Genomic DNA, 17,561 nt, shown 5'->3' with positions numbered 1-17,561 from the left:
TTATAAGCTAAAAATATATTAAGAGAAAAGGGAAAACAAAAAATATGGGGACATAAACCTAATCCAGAAAAGAAAAAAATGTTCATCAAATTAAGCAGGTTTTCTGACTTTTTGGTGGGTATTATATAACTTTGTTTCTTTCTAAAAAGGTATTATTCTTATTCAAAACTCAATGCTATAATTGCATAAAAAGAAGAACATGATGCATCAAAAAATAAACCCCATTGCTATTTAATAGCATAGCATTGGGGGATGGTAGACAGCAAACTCAACAATGCCCAGCTTTACAAGTCATTTATAACCTGAATTGTTGTTCCCTCTGCCAGATACCAGGAATAAAATATATATGAATTATTATTATTATTATATTATTATTATTATTATTATTATAAGAGAATATAATAACATTACCAAGTCATTTATACCACACAATTCAGCAGAACATGTGAGATTATGAGTGGAACATATGGTAGGCAGTTCAAGTTCTAACATTAATGTTGGACATCAAATTCTAACCTGGCAATGTTAGAAAAATATTCAGAGAAGGTATATGGGAGGCCAATCAGATCAAAGGTTTTAATGTGAATGTACAAAGTGAGATGAATATAAGCAGCATATCAGCATCTATGTAGACTTTTGATTTAACCCCAAAAATAATTAACAGTAGGTGCTACTTGCTAGACGCAAAAAATAGTGTGCAAGCTTTGCAAGTTTGCACAGAATAAAGCATATAATTAGGATGATGTGTAATCATTATACTTATTGTAATGTCAAAAAAAATAACTACCATCTTCAATTTCTCTAATCGTTTCCTAGGGACGAAAACTGCATTCCTTGAAAATCAGTTATATTCTTGAACTCTATTATTCTAATGCTCTCCAAAATGCAAAAGCCTCCATATCGTAAATAGATGTGAGGACTGACCTTGGCTATTTTACACCCTTCACAGCTTCCTTCTAAGTTGCTTAAACTCATATGTTAGCATTGTAAACCATAAACACAATTTGAGTAGGGTACTAGATAGCAACATCATGAATTTCCTTTTGTAATGTTCACACAGATCATTTACAATGGGAAGCTAATTTACTGGACTGGGATATTACCCTTGATGGAGGCAATGGAATAAACGTCTTCTATTTCGAAAATGTGCAGCAAGCTGGAGCACAGAAGAAACTTGGCTGGATTTGAAGGATAGCAAGAAAGAGAATATAATGCAACGTAAAGATAGGTTGAAAAGAGTCGTGCATTTCATGAACCCTACACATACTGTCGGAGTTGTACAGTAAGACTGAAGTTCTTGCAAGTTGCAACCTATAACTTCGCAAAGCTTCATAACTTTCTCCAGATATTTATGATGCCATCTGCAAATGACTTCAGATTTCCCCACAAAGTTGGTTCCCTTGGAACAGCGGCGCTACTAGTCTCCCTCTTATTAGAGCTACCACTGGATATTAGGAGAATGAAAGTAACTTCAATAACCTATATCAATAATATTACTCGAAAGAATATAGACATACAAATATAGATATTCACTAGTGCTGGTATTTTTCAAGAGATGATTTTAATAATAATAACTGTAATAGCCACAATAATGAAGGTATATATATATATATATATATATATCTAAATATATTAGAGGACTTACATTTTTGACTCATCCAATTCTGAAGAAACTTGAGATTGCTCCTTTTTATGCTTTTGACTATCCACACCAGGAGGGTCTTGTAAGCCTTGTTGCACTTTTCTTTCAAATTGCACTTTCTCAAAACTTTGTATCCCGATTGTTGGATGATTTTCTCTATCAAGGAACTTCAAGTCATGAGTCTGATCTTTGCTGCCAGATTTTTCATTTAGCGGAGCAGAAACCTTTTCTATTTCTTCTTTTAGTAGGTGTTCTTCTGGTGAAACATAATCAGAAGGACAACTAGAATCAGCTTTCATACTCTTGACATCATTTGGCACCTGAGCACTAGAATGGGAAGCCTCGCCAGACACGTCTTCCAAGGCAAGATGCTCCCTTCTCTCATAACTTTCTTTCTCAGCGCATATTTCCTCCAATTTTTTATGACTTTCCAAATCCATCATTTCAGATTCATGTCCCCCAATTTTGGCATAAACATGACCATGATTTTCTCTAGATGGAATAGAAAAGCTTTCTGTTTCCTCTTGTAACAGCTGACTTTCTGATGAAACAGAGTCAGCATAACTAGAGACAGCTTCCTCAGTTTTAACATCATCTGACATCAGGAGACTTGAAGGCTCCTTAAAATGCTTCTGCGAAATATTACTTTCAGATGTGAAGCAATGATTAAGTTGTAAATAAAAATGAAGACAAAATAAAGTACGACAAGAAAACCCCTCTTGTTTCACAAAACATATTATTCAGTTAATATTAATAGTATAAAAAGTAAATACAATTCAATGAATGAGAACAACAGTGAAGATTATAGGAAGCTGAAATTGTTATAGGATACCAGAACTGCCAAAAAGGTGTAAGTACTAAGAACATATAGATGAATGTACAGCAATTTTTTTGTAGCCGATCAATCAATCATTTATTAATTCTCTGCATCTGCTTGCATGTGAGTTCCTAATAGGATACATCTATTATTAATGAAGTTTTCAAGATCTGCGAGTGCACAACCTGTCTTAATGTCAGGTTGAGCATGAAGATACGTTGTGACTCATGACAGATATCTATACCTAACAACAATTCCCAATACCCTTAACATAAAAAAAATACTTTGATCAGAATCATTGCTTATGCATAACAACTGTAATACATCCATCACAAAATTGGTGTGTAATATCAATGCTTACTGGTGTAGAGGTACTTTCAACTTCATTAGACAACCTTCCCTCCCAAGAAGAAGTCTGTAGCCCCCTCTTTTCTTCAAGATGCTCACAACCAGTGTTAGCAGTCTCTTCGCCATCTAAAAGTACCATATGAGAATCATCTTGGATAGGCCTGTCTTTGGCAGTCTCAATATTACCAGATGAAACATTCACAGATTTAGCGGTTTTACGTTTACTTTGATCAAATTGCTTTTCCACTAATATCCCACCCATACTGTTTGAAGATTTCATTTTGGACTTGTATTCTAGTTCCTGAATGATTTCCCGAATAACATAATAACCGCCACCAACTTCTTTCTGGGTATACTTTATTGCTGGGAATTTTCCAGCATTCTCTGATCTATACCTGCAGTGACAAAGGAAATTCATTCTTTCTACAATGACAGGAGTTCAAATAGACCATTTACTTGTTTGCGAAAATCCAAAAATGATGAGAGCGTTCAATGTGTTGATATTATTTCAAGAGAAAATAGAAATGGATCGTTTATGATTGTCAAACTTCTTCTCCACATCTATTAGAAAAATAGGGAAATTCAGTTCATCATCACAGAACAGGGCCAACATCATAAAATATACAGCCCCTTCTTGGCTTCTTGCAACCCAAGGTATAAAGCCAACACAAGATTGTGAAAATAAGTAGAGACTGGTTACTCCAGCATGAACTAAACCATTAAATAACCATAAACTTTCAGGTAAGACAGCTTACAAGAATTTACAGAAACAAAGTATTCTATTATTGACCATGGACAAAGGTTTAGCTGTAAGCAGGACATTTCATACAAAACAAGCATTTTGTTCATGGTCATAAGAACAGTTCAAATTTGTATATAAATTATGTGTCATTTAAATGTCTGTGCAAAGTACTATTTTGAAAACAAAGAGAGCAGAGATCGACTCCGGGAAGCCACAATTGTTATTTCTCGAGCAACTTTTTAGTGTATAAATGCAAATATGTATCCAACAGGCATCAATGCCGATACCTTTCATTTACAAGACTACAGCTTAGTTACTGCGCTACTTGACATAAACGCATTGATGCCAAACATAATTTTAATTAAAATCTCTACCCTCCCTTTCCCTCCCCTCTTTTGTACCAAACATATCTCTACTCCCCTTCCTTTCCGCCCCTCCCCTCCCCTCCATTAAAATCTCCCATCTCCCCTCATTGAACCAAACAGACCCAAATCCCTCCTTCCCCTTGAACCAAACATAAATTTAATTAAAATTACTCTCCTCTCCTCCTCTCTTTTAAACCAAACATGTCTCTATTTTCCTTCTCTCCTCTCCGTTGAACCAAACACACCCTTAGTAATACTCATTTCACAAGAAAACAGGGTAGGTATGGGGCAATGCATGCATCTATCTATCTCAAATTCTCATCGAAACACTTAATATGCCAAAATGTCACAATGTACCATAACACATAAAACCTCATAAAACATTAAACAAAAGCTTAAACTTCAAAAGAAACATAGAAAATACTTGTTCACAAAACACTCCACCATAGCTCTACGTTCATGTTTCGGTACCCTCTTTCCGGTTTTCCGAGTATCTGGAGTCTCTGAAGGAACACAAGCAGCATGTGACCATCCACGCCACCGCAACTTCGATGAACCAACAGAATCACAAACCTCAAATAACACTGTCAAAAAAAACACAATAGATTTATACATGATCACATAATTGCTAATACAATAAGGGTCTGTTTGCATTGACTTATTTGAATTTATCTAATGACATAAGCACTTATGAAACTGTTTGGAAGAGTTTACGAAAACAGCTTATGGCATATTCATAAGTTGTTATATAAAAATAGTTTGACTTTATTTTACCCTGTGTTGTAAAAATAGCTTATACATTAGTGCTTATGTTATAAGCTGTTAAATAAGCCGTTTATCAAAACAGAGCCTAAATTTTCATTTTTGATTTCAATTTCAGCTTTGATTTCAAAGTGTGGCATTGCAAAACAGTAATTGATACCAACAAATAAAACCTAAAAATAAATTAATGATATAAAAAAAGAAAAGGAGAAAAATGAAGAAAGTTACGGTGATTGGATTTGGGAGTGAAATTGTGAATGGAGCGGAAGGAGGAGCATGAAATGAGAATCTTCTTTCGCATGTTGAGTGTCACGCTATTCTTCGTTGTGATCTTCTGCAACTCCAGGTTTCATGTGTGGTTTGGTTCTGTGATTTTAGAGAGAGAGAGAGGTTTAGGGTTTTGCAGATTGTACTTCGTTTGTTCAAAATCTCAAAACGACGCAGAATTGGTGAAGGTTTTAGTCGTTTCACTATTTTTAAAATTGGCTTAATTGCAGTTTTGGTCCCCTATTTTAACTGAATCGCGAAAGTAGTCCCTCATTTTATTTCTCCCCAGTTTTGATCCCTAAGCTGAATTTTAGTCCAAAACTTGATGAATTTTTTTTTTTTTTTTTTGCATTTATTTAAGTCACACAATGCCTCAAGATCTTATTTGCAACAATTGTACTTGAAATATATGACTATAAATGGTGTAGTACGATTTTAAAAAATAAAATTTTATCAAATTTTGGACTAAAATTCTGTTTGAGGACCAAAATTGAGGAGAAACAAAATGGAGGAACTACTTTCGCGATTCAGCTAAAATAGGAGGACCAAATCATCAATTAAGCCTTTAAAATTTTATTTTTTGGTCTGTATTATTTTTATAAATTCTAAACAATTTTTTTTGTCTTTAAATAATTTTTTTATTAAGAATAAAAAATAAGTACAGTGAATATGAGGTAGTAATTTTTACATGAATTTAATTATTATACATTTAATGTAAACAGTTTTGCATTAATTATAAACGTTAGATCGTTATATATATTTTATTTTTATCGCAATATATTAATGAATTGTTTGATGGATTGACGGGGTAAAAATTTAAACGTATAAATATATGATAATTAATTTTTTTTGTCTAGAATAGTTATTTTTAAAAGATAGTATTAAATAAGCATATATGGCAAGACGATAGATTTCTATTGAAACACGGTGTGAAACTGTTTAATATTGTCAGAACATTTACCCCCAACAAATTCTAAATACATGTTACTCCATTGGTTTCAAAAATAAATGTCATTTAAAATTTAAGTAAAAATTAATTTTAGTTTTTGAAAAAATTAGTAGATCTAATTTAGTTCATAAAAGAAAATAAAAGTAATTTTTAGTACTTAAGAAAATTAAAGTGAGACAACTTAATCTTACTTTTTTATTCTCATTTAACGAGAATAAATCAATTTTAATACATCAGCTTAAAAAGCTCGTTTGTTACATCATCTTTGTAAGAAAAACACTAAAAAAAATAATTGTTAATAGTTTTGCTATATATTTATTTAAATGATTTGTGATTGATTGGCAATATTTGGAAACAATGACCAAGTACAAACCAAAGATAAAGATATAACGGATAATTTTCACACTGTAAAACTTAAAGATGTTTAATATGTAGATGGTTTAAAACATAACCTATTTATCATAAGTCAATTATGAGACAATGATTTTGAAGTGATCTTTAATAAACATATGTGAAGTTAAACAATCATCTTTAGGAAAAATATTTTTCACAAGTTTCAGAAAGAAGAATCTCTTTATATTATACTTCGATGAACTTTATGTTGAATCTTGCCGTATGTCTTTTGAAAAAAATAAATGAAGTTGGCATAAAAGAACTAATCATGTGAGCATGAATATCATATCAAAACTGTTCAAATTTGACCTAGTATGAGGATTTCCAAAAATAAATTTCGAAGAAGATAAAATATGTGAAACTTGTATTAAAGGTAAACAAGTCAATAGTATCTTTTCTCCTGAAGACTTTGTGTCAACTCACAAACCTCTACTTCATATAGATCTTTTTGGTCCAATTAAAACTAATAGTCTTGGTCGAAAATAATATAGGTTTGTTGTAGTTGATAATTTTTCTAGATTTACTTCAACGTTATTTTTTAAACACAAAGACCAATCATTTGAAATTTTTTATCAAAAGTTTTATAAAAATGTTCAAGATGAAAAAGACACTTCTATCATTTAAGTAAAATGATCATGGAGGTGGATTAATTAATTCTTCCTTCCAATCATTCTTTGATGATAATGACATTCCTCATAATCTATCTTGTGTAAGAACTCATTAACAAAATAGAGTTGTTGAAAGAAGGAATATAACCCTACAAAAAAAATAGCTAGAATCAGGCTAAACGAAGCAAATGTTGATAAATAATTTTTTGGATGAAGCCACCAACACATCTTGCTATATTTTAAACTGTATTTCAATAAGAAAGATTTTAAACAAAACACCCTACGCACACTAAAAAAAATAGAAACCAAACATATTATATTTTCACATTTTTGGATGTCATTATTATATCTTAAACAACAAAGATATTTTAGAAAATTTTAATATTATTATATCTTAAACAACGAAGATATTTTGAAAATTTTTTATCTAAAATAAAAGAATAAAAGACAAGATATTAGTCTAACAATTAAATATCTTAATTAATTAGTTAATTATATTAATTAGTTAATTATTTCTCTAATAGATTATATAAATTTATATAACTTTTAATGTAATTTATATTTTTTTAATATTATTTAATTTTTTTTTTATTTATCTTTTATCAATATGACTTAAATTAAGATTTATAATATAAAAAAAAAAATTATTCGTAAATATGCTTTTCAAGGAGAGAGATAAATAGGAATCACAATAATTATCAATTTTGTAAGAGTGATTTGACCAACTCTATTAAGAATATTACTTTTCCAACCAACAAGACTCCCATTTATTCAATAAAGAATATAATCAAAGTCTTTTACTAGTTTTTATATTTTAATATTATAATTTAATTATTTATATTTCACCAAAATTTGCCTTAAATACTAGAGTTTGAAAGTATACAGAGGATAATTTGTTCAAAACAAACAAATTATAATCGGTTCAGGTGATGGCATGATGACGTTAATTAATCAATTAATGTGCCATGCGTACCCACTAATCCATGGTGAATCAATGGTCTATAGTTTAGTTTATCTTCCACGAGTTTTATTTATTTATTTATTTTTATTTCCAATTGCATAAAGTCTCACAATTATTGTTGCATTATTATGTGTTAAAATATTTTGTACTAATGTATTTTTGTTTTTTAAGAATTTAGTTGTTACGAATTCTTAATATACAAAACTTTATGCGATCAATTAATCACAACTATTTATAAAGATAATTTTAATTAAATTAAATATTATTGGTGATTTAACAATTGTAATAAATTGTCAATATAAATAATTTTTATAATGAAGTACATATAAATTAAATTTTTTTTTGTAATCACTTTGTTTTAAAATAAGTCTTATTTTTTACCTTCTTTGATATAAAATGATAATATCAATAAATGAATAAATAGATATAATAATTTAAAAATGATGTACACTATTTAATCTAGGAAAAAGTTGAAATAAACTAGTTATTACATACAAAAATTAAAACCGTACTTATTTCAGAATAAATTTTCTAAGTTAAAATAATAATGATACTCAATCAATAGTATATAATTTTTCACTTACAATATGAAAATCTAAATATTTTATCTAAGATATTCATCACTAAAACCAACAAATATTTGTGTACCATGACAATTTTTTCATTTTTTCAAGAAATGTCTATTACAAGTAATTTTCTAATAGATTATGGCACTAAAAAATCTCAACCGTTGGATGGAGGTTAGATAGTTTATATTTTGATTACACTACAAGTTAACATTTGTGACTGTGTTACTCTATCAAATATACAAACCATAAAATTTAGAGTATCTTGGAAAATGACCAATTTATTAAAATAATAAAATACTCTCTTAGGAAGTTGAAATGAGCAAATAAATAAAATAAGGTCGATAAGAAAAAGTGTCCAAATTATAGTCACCATTGACATTCCTTGCATCCCACGATGTCACTACATTTGATTTGACACAACGAACACATTTTTTATTCATCAACAACTCAATTATCAAACAACAATCAAAATAATATATAAATATGTATTTATATTTGTAAATATATAAATTTGCAATTTTTGTTTCTTCCTTACAATTATATCTTGTCTGTGGTTTATGTTGTTTCATTTTAATCCATACAAAAATTATTTATATTTCAAATTGGTCTTATATATAATATTTGATTTTAATTTCTTTAATATGAGTCACATAAAGACAAAAATAAATATTTCACATATTACATAACTGACAATATAAATAAATTTTACAGAAACTAAAACAAAGTAACAAGAATAAAAAAAAATTAATATATTTATAAGGACGAAAAATAATTTTTTTTGATTAGTTACAGATTTAGTCTCCTTATTTTCACCAATTCATAAATTTAGTTTTGTTTTATCCCTCATATTTTTTAATTTAAAATTATGATTTGACATATTTTAAATAATGCGACACACGATATCATAATGTAGAACTATATAAATTTATTGATTATTTATATTTATTAATTAAATTACAAAAATAAATAATTTCAAAAATAAAAAAAAAATATCTAAAAAATGTCACATTATAATTTTTTATTTTAAAAATCCGAGCAAGAGACCAATTAAGAAATGCATTTTTAAACCATAATATATCATGCAGGATCCTATATTCGTATATGAAAAGCTGTCATGTAGTGTCACTATAATATAATTAATAAATCACATAGAAAGTAAACACAAATTTCCTTGTTCAGACCATATATGTCCAACACTATGATAAGCATCATCTTGTTACAATTTTTTCTTTGTCAACTTCGTCCAAATAAAAAAAAAATCATTATACAAAAAATAATATGATTATGACTCTATTCATACTTTTTGATAATTGGTTTCAATTTCATACCTCATGTTTTCAACAATTTTTTCCAAAACCATAATGAACTTTATTTTTTTCATAACATTTTTCCATGTGATTTTTTTCTTTCTTTCATTGAACATAGTTTTTTGTATTGAAATTGAAATAAAAGATTTTCATCCACAAGAAAGAGATGCTTTATTACTCATAAGAGATTCATTAAATTCTTCTATTAATTTGCATGGAAATTGGACAGGACCACCTTGTATAAACAACCTTAGTAGATGGTTTGGTATCACTTGTTCAAATTGGCATGTTGTTCATATTTTAATGCATGGTCTTAATCTTAGTGGCTATTTACCTTCAAATTTCCTTCAAAACATAACTTTCTTGAGACAAATTGATTTTTCAAACAATGCACTTTTTGGAACATTGCCAAATCTCAAAGGTTTGGTTTTCTTGGAACATGTGAAGTTTTCATTGAATCATTTCACAGGGTCAATTCCTAAGGAATATGTTGAGTTGCATAGTTTGAAAGTTTTGGAATTGCAAGAAAATTATTTAAATGGTGAAATTCCATTTTTTGATCAAACATCATTGATTAGTTTTAATGTTTCTTATAATCATTTGGTTGGGAAAATTCCTGAAAATTTTGTGTTGCAAAGGTTTCCAAAGAGTTGTTTTGATAATAATTCTGAACTTTGTGGGAAGATTTTGGATAAGTTATGTCCTTATGAACCTCATTCTCCATTTTCTGCACCCCCTCCTTTTGCTATTCCACCGCCAAGTCATAAGAAGAGACTTCAAGTTTGGATTATTGGTTTGATTTCTATTGCAGCTGCATTTTTTCTGTTTCTGATGATTGTTGGTTTCTTGTTTTGCAAAAGACAAGGTAGAGGAAATGAAACAAGAAGAAATAATACAACAAGTAAGATATATTTTATACATGTCATATTCAATTCATGCCTTTTTGTTTTTCTTGACAACTTATTACAATAACACTTCAGATTAAAGACGTGTTCGGTGATGACATGTGTCTGTATTTGATATTGACATGACATTAAAACATGTGGTTGCATTCAATTTTTTGATAGACAAATATTAGCAATAGTAATAGTATACGTTAGACGGAGAAGGAAATGTTAGTAGCAGGGATTATTAGATAAAATTAGTTAGTAACTCTTAACCAATTAGTTGAGATAGTTTGGTTTTCTGTTCAGTTTGTTATGGTAGGGATTGAATTCTGGTAATTGATTGACTAGGGTTCAATCCAATTATCAGACGAAAAAAGAAATATTCTGACAATATGGATCGAATCCTGATCCTTCTGCATATAACCAGTTAGCAGAGGTATTTCAGTATCTTTCTTTTTTCATTCTCTGATAATAGGGATTGAACTTTGTTTCTTTCTGCCTATAATTCCTTCGAGTCCAAACCACTTGGCATTCAATTAATTTCATTTTTTTTAAGAGTCTCGTGTCTGGTGTATGTGTCTATATCGGTTATTCGTAGTTATTTACCTCAATATTGATTCAAGATATTTTGAACATTTTGTATAATTCTCATAGGGAATGTTTTTGGAGCATGGGCAAATAAGATGGTATCTAATGAAGGAAACAGTGGAGATTCTCAAAGATTAGGCCAACTAGAATTTTCCAACAAGAAATTTCCTGTTTTTGACATGGATGATTTGTTAAGGTCATCAGCAGAAGTGTTAGGAAGAGGAAATTTTGGTGTTACATATAAAGCAACACTTGAAATTGGTAATGTTGTTGCAGTGAAGAGACTTAACTACATGAATGAGTTGAGCAAGAAAGAGTTTATTCAGCAGATGGAATTGTTAGGACAGATGAAGCATGAAAATGTTGTTGAGATTATCTCCTTTTATTATTCAGAAGATCAAAAGCTTGTCATTTATGAACTTGTCTCTGATGGCTCTTTGTTTGAACTCCTACATGGTAAGTTTTAGTATTTTTCTTTCCTTCCTTAAATTCCAAGTCAATTCATAAAGAAGAAACAAAGGCTATCTTTTACAGGCTCAAACCGATAGTTTATAGCGGATAATTTATCTCAGATGTTTTATAGCATTTAAGTTCATATGATCTTCATATGATAAGAACATAGTTGGTTAGGAATAGTCATTCTCTCATGAGTTTAAAACGTTTTTTCAATAGTTTATAGCGTTTTTTTATATGCTACTTCAAAGAACGTTTAACATATTATTTTTTATCCTTATATTTTAATTGAAGAAAAACTTAAATATTAATTAAAAATATCTTTTTATATGATTTTATACTTATCGGTTAGTTCAACGGCTTATTTTACCAAATACTTCAAATTTAGTCGGCTAGTTTATCCACTAATTGCTATCAGTTAGTTTATCAATAATACACTAAATTCATACGCTATCAGCTAGTTTATCTTTCATATGCTATTTTTTAGCAAACAAAGCAAGTGATCTGCTTTTAATTAGCTTATTCGCTATCTGTTTTAAACTCATAAACTATCAGCTAGTTTATCTATCTTTTGCTAAATTTTGCTATATTTCTTTTATTAGTGATAGCTAAATTAACTAAACTAGTACACTAACATTCAAGATGTTTTGGTGTTAAGAGGGTAGAGGAATTGGAAGAATACCTCTTGATTGGACAACAAGACTTTCTATCATCAAAGATATAGCAAAGGGTCTTAATTTCCTTCATCATTTTTTGTCATCTCAAAAAGTTCCTCATGCAAATCTCAAATCATCAAATGTTCTAATCCATCAAGAAAATCAAAGTTACCATTCCAAGCTCACAAACTATGGTTTCTTGCCTTTACTCAAGAAAAATTCAGAAAAGTTATCAATAAGCAAGTCACCAGAATTTGTTAAAGGAAGAAAGCTTACACACAAAACTGATGTGTATTGTTTTGGTATCATTATGCTAGAGATTATAACTGGCAAAATTCCTGGTCATATATTAGATGAAGTTGAAGAAACAACAAACAGCGATCTTTCTGATTGGGTTAGAACTGTTGTGAATAATGATTGGTCAACTGATATTTTGGATTTGGAAATATTGGGTGAAAGAGAAGGACATGATGCAATGTTGAATTTAACGGAGATAGCTTTGGAGTGTACTGATATGATGCCTGAGAATAGGCCTAATATGAATGTAGTGTTGAAGAGAATTGAAGAGATAGAGAAAATGGAAAAAGAGAATGAGTGAAACATATTTGAGTTACTATAGAAGGATGTTATGTTTTCCGTGAAGTGTATCATTGGAATATTCTGATATTCATTAGAACACTTGATTTAGATGAGAAGGAGAGTATGTTGGATTCGCTGAACCACTACGATTTTAACAAAATTTACATTTTGGAGCTTCAACAAAATCATGTTATCGCTGTGGAATTGAACTCCAGCAATGTGGGGTAAACATTTTTTTAGAAGAGATAAAATTATCTTCGATGTTGAGAAATTATTGTTTCCATTATTTTTTAGTTTTTTATTTTTTATTTATTTATTTATTTTTTATGTTTTAGTTTAAAAAGAGAAAAGTCTCGATGGTATTCTGGAGGTCAGATGTTAAAATTCGTAAATAGTCTTTCTGTTTGTAAAGATAAGACGGTGTAACATTCACTCTCTTCAAATTTACTCACCTGTCTCATGCACTGAACATTCTTTATGTATGTACTTTAAAAGACACAACGGTAAAACTTAAGGTATTTATTGTACTGAATAGAGACATTAATTCTTCACATTTGTGAGATTTAAAATATGTCTTATTTAAAATCATATTGAACTATTTTCCATTGGTAGGTCTTAGCTTTAACTATGTCTATATTTTGGGACTTCAAAATATTAAAGTTATGTCGAACTATTTAACGACTGAATGTGTGTTTTATTCTCCAAATTAGATAGATTCATTTGAGAAAAGTCACTTAATTGTTTTATGTCGAACTATTTAACGACTGAATGTGTGTTTTATTCTCCAAATTAGATAGATTCATTTGAGAAAAGTCACTTAATTGTTTTATGTCGAACTATTTAACGACTGAATGTGTGTTTTATTCTCCAAATTAGATAGATTCATTTGAGAAAAGTCACTTAATTGTTTTATGTCGAACTATTTAACGACTGAATGTGTGTTTTATTCTCCACACTGCAGCAAATTGTTGGAAACAAATCTAGAATTAATTCTAGCAATCCATTCAGCATCTTGAGTACAATCCATTCAGCAAAAAAAAAAAAAAAACAGATGAAGACACTTCAGAAATTGCTCCAACAAACTCTTAGAAATACCATACACACTCTTCAACAGATGAAGACACTTCAGAAACTGCTCCAACAAACTCTTAAAAATACCATACACACTCTTCAACAGATGAAGACACTTCAGAAATTGCTCCAACAAACTCTTAAAAATACCATACACACTCTTCCACTGCTACTCTTGCTCAAAAAGGTAATTCAAAGTGTGTTACTAAATTTTTTCCAAAAAATATGTGAATTTCAGGATTTTGAACGGGGAAGATTGATAATGTTAAGGAATGTGGAAGACTTTACCTCCTTGGAATATAAGATAATAAAGTTGGACCATATGCTCATATGGTTTCTTCCAAATATGATGTATTGTTACGATATTATCGCCTCCCTAACTTCATGCACTTGAAAAATGATGTTTCCATTTCTATTTAATAAAAATTAGTTTAAATATGTTTTTGGTCCTTGCAAATATGATTTGTTTTGATTTTAGTCTATGTAATTTTTTTTATTTGATTTATACCCTTGTAAATTCTGACAAGTTTTAAAAAAGTCTATATGAATCTTTTTTAGTAAAAAAATGATGACATGACTAATTTTAAATGAAGTGACACATGGTGACCATGTAATTGTTGTTGACTAGGCAATATTTAATATTTAAAATTAAAATTCATTTTATTAACTCATTGAATCATTTAATTAAAAACATAAAACTAATTAATTAATTAACCAAATAAATAATAAACACTCAATAATCTTCATCTTTGACTCCAAATTTTTTTAATAAAAACTCAACAACTTTCATCTTCAATCCTAATTTCTTCATCTTCAAATCACAAATTTTCATATTTGATCAAAACCCTAAATATTTCAATGTGAATTGGCCAAACACACTAAATCCCGCTACCTTATCCAACATTATAATCCATCATATCCATTTTCCTTAATCCATAGTGATTTATAAGGGCATTATCGAGTCAACAATGTCACTAGGCCAAAGTGGTTCATGAGATTCATAAGTGATCACACATATGAATGTTCCTTAAGAAAGAAAAATCAAACGTGGGGAAATTTTTGAAAATCTCCATAAAATGATCCAAAATTAGCTTCAAGCCAACATACAAATACTTATAACATAATGGGATTGTCGAGAGGGAAATCAAGCACCTCATGGAGGTCACTATATCCCTCATGCTATCAACTAATGTGCCAAACCAATATTAGGGTGAAGTTGTCCTCTCTACAGCCTACCTTATAAATCGAATGTCATCTAAAACCTTCAATTTTCAAACCCCTCACCAGAACCTATTGTCCATATACCCAACCACCAAACTTATTACAAATCGTCCACCCGAAATTTTTGGATGTACAACCTTTGTTCAAAACCACAAGTCAAATTTAAGCAAATTGGACACAAAAGCCTTAAAATGCACATTCTTGGGATATTCTCCATACAAGAAATGGTAGAAATACTATTGTCCCTAAAATAGAAAGTTCTACCATATCATTGATGTCACATTCTTTGAAAACCAACTCTTTTACCCCAAAGATGTCATTCAGGGGAGAGAATAACTACCAGTGAATACCAACTTTGGAAGACACCAATCCCTCAAACCCTTGAACCACAACCACCATTACTTCAAACCTTTGAACCACAAACCAAACCAAGTACCGACCAAACATTATTACCTTTATATGGCCCTGAACCTATATTTGATGTAGCACTCGAAATTGAAACTAATCAAAAAGAGTTGCAAGTCTACACAAGAAGGAAGAAAAAATATCTAGAATAGGTAGAAACATGCACATTTCCAAGGGAAATCCAAGATTCCAACCAAAATTAAGTATCTCAAGATTCTTACATAGGTAACACACAATGTCTTGATTCTTCTCCAAATGTAATATATGACATTGGTTATTAATGACCTGGACATACCTATTGGTGTGAGGAAAGGGGTGAGGGCATGCACCCAATACCCAATTGGAAATCATGTGTCTTTTGAGAAGTTGTCACAGGAATACAGGGTCTTTGTCACCAATCTAGACAACACAACTATTCCTCAAAACTTTCATGTAGCTATCCAAACACCTAAATAGAAGGTTGTTGTACAAGAATAAATCAAAGCTTTTGAGAAGAATGAGATATGGTAGCTCTCTGAATGGACTGAAAAGAAGAAGTCGGTTGGTGTAAGTAGATTTTTTTAGTCAAATACAATGCAGATGGGAGTGTTAACAAGTACAAGACTCGATTGGTAGCAAATGGATTTACCAAATCATATGAGATGGACTATGAAGAAACATTTGCATCTGTTGCAAAATTGAACTTAGTTTGGATCTTTTTCTCCTTGGCAATATATTTAGATTGGTCTCTACACCAGCTAGATATCAAGAATGATTTCTTGAATGGTGACCTTCAAGAATATGTCTATATGAGAGTTCCTCTTGGTCTCGACTCACCAAAAAATTTAGGCAAGGTATGTAAGCTCAAGAAGTCACTATATGGTCTTAAGCGATCTCCCCGAGCATGGTTTGAAAGGCTGACACAAGTTGTTAAACTTCATGGATTCACCCAATGCCAAACAAACCATACTATGTTTGTAAAATACTAAAAAAAAAAAGGTAGAATGACTATCTTCATTGTCTATGTAGATGACATCTTCATCACTGGCGATGATCATAATGGAATTTGATAACTAAAATAGTTCATTGCTAAGGAATTTGAGGTTAAAGACCATAAGTACTTCCTTGGGATGGAAGTGGCATGATTCAAACGTGGACTTTACATATCACAAAGGAAGTATATACTATATTTTCTGTTAGTATGGTAAGTCGTTACATGAATGACTCTCGAGAGGCTCACATGAGAGCTATCAATCGCATTTTGCAGTACCTTAAAATGACACCAGGAATAGGACTGCACTAAAGCAAATTGGGTTGGTTCAGTGAGTGACAGATCAAAGGTCAACAAGTGGGTACTATACATTTGTTTGGGGAAATCTAGTTACTTGGAGAAGTAAAAAAACAATTTGTGGTTGCTAGGAGTTATGCTGAAGCTGAGTTCAGATCCATGGCACATGGAACATGTGAAATAATATGGTTACAACGAATGCTTCAGGAACTTAAGGTTAAAACTGACCACAACTAAGTCTATTGTTCGATAACAAAGCTACCATTATTAGTATTGCAAAAAAATCCAAAGCATCACGATAGAACCAAACACGTGGAAATTGATCCACATTTCATAAAAAAGAAAATTGATGATCAACCAATCAAACTTGAGCATACACCTTCAAGTCATCAAACTACATACATTTTGACCAAGGCACTACCCAGAGTAAACTTTGAGAATTTAAGATTCAAAATAGGTATGATTGACATCTATGATCCAACTTGAGGAGTGTCGAAAACATATCTAAAAATAATTCCAACAAATATGTTGTTGATCTACGGTCTTTATGACATCAATTCATATAAAATCAGATCATTACGTGAATGTATTTCAGAGATTGATATCCCACTTATTTTCTATAACATTATTGACTTTTTCCTTTAGTATATATAAGAATTAATTATTTCCTTATTTAGATTTTTTTATATTATATTATATATATA

The 17,561-nt window shown here is 30.2% G+C and overlaps 2 protein-coding genes across 4 annotated transcripts; one reads left to right on the top strand and one right to left on the bottom strand.

Moving 5' to 3' along the window:
- Positions 1-600: 600 nt before the first annotated feature.
- Positions 601-5,116, bottom strand: LOC101498906 (uncharacterized). Its single transcript, XM_004512631.4, has 5 exons — positions 4,905-5,116; positions 4,339-4,498; positions 2,821-3,202; positions 1,646-2,274; positions 601-1,444 (listed from the first exon to the last, which is right to left on the bottom strand). Exons 1-5 carry the CDS (start codon positions 4,975-4,977, stop codon positions 1,330-1,332), a joined length of 1,359 nt encoding a protein of 452 aa, XP_004512688.1. The 5' UTR covers positions 4,978-5,116; the 3' UTR covers positions 601-1,329.
- A 4,539-nt stretch (positions 5,117-9,655) lies between these two features.
- Positions 9,656-14,457, top strand: LOC101499230 (leucine-rich repeat receptor-like protein kinase PXC1). Of its 3 annotated transcripts, none has more exons than XR_190297.4 (4): positions 9,656-10,631; positions 11,272-11,661; positions 12,317-13,117; positions 13,855-14,457. XR_190297.4 is itself a non-coding variant. In XM_004512632.4 (3 exons), exons 1-3 carry the CDS (start codon positions 9,755-9,757, stop codon positions 12,910-12,912), a joined length of 1,863 nt encoding a protein of 620 aa, XP_004512689.2. In that variant the 5' UTR covers positions 9,656-9,754; the 3' UTR covers positions 12,913-13,498. The 3 variants fall into 3 exon arrangements, 1 of the variants encoding a protein (XP_004512689.2); XR_012161518.1 differs by lacking the exon at positions 13,855-14,457 and adding an exon at positions 13,229-13,498; XM_004512632.4 differs by lacking the exon at positions 13,855-14,457 and having other exon boundaries at positions 12,317-13,498.
- The last annotated feature ends 3,104 nt before the right edge of the window (positions 14,458-17,561 follow it).

The sequence above is a fragment of the Cicer arietinum genome, chromosome 8 (assembly GCF_000331145.2).
Source record: "Cicer arietinum cultivar CDC Frontier isolate Library 1 chromosome 8, Cicar.CDCFrontier_v2.0, whole genome shotgun sequence".
Classification (NCBI taxonomy): Eukaryota; Viridiplantae; Streptophyta; class Magnoliopsida; order Fabales; family Fabaceae; genus Cicer; species Cicer arietinum.
The sequence above is the reverse complement of the archived record's forward strand: the minus strand, read 5'-3'. Positions and strand labels throughout refer to the sequence as shown.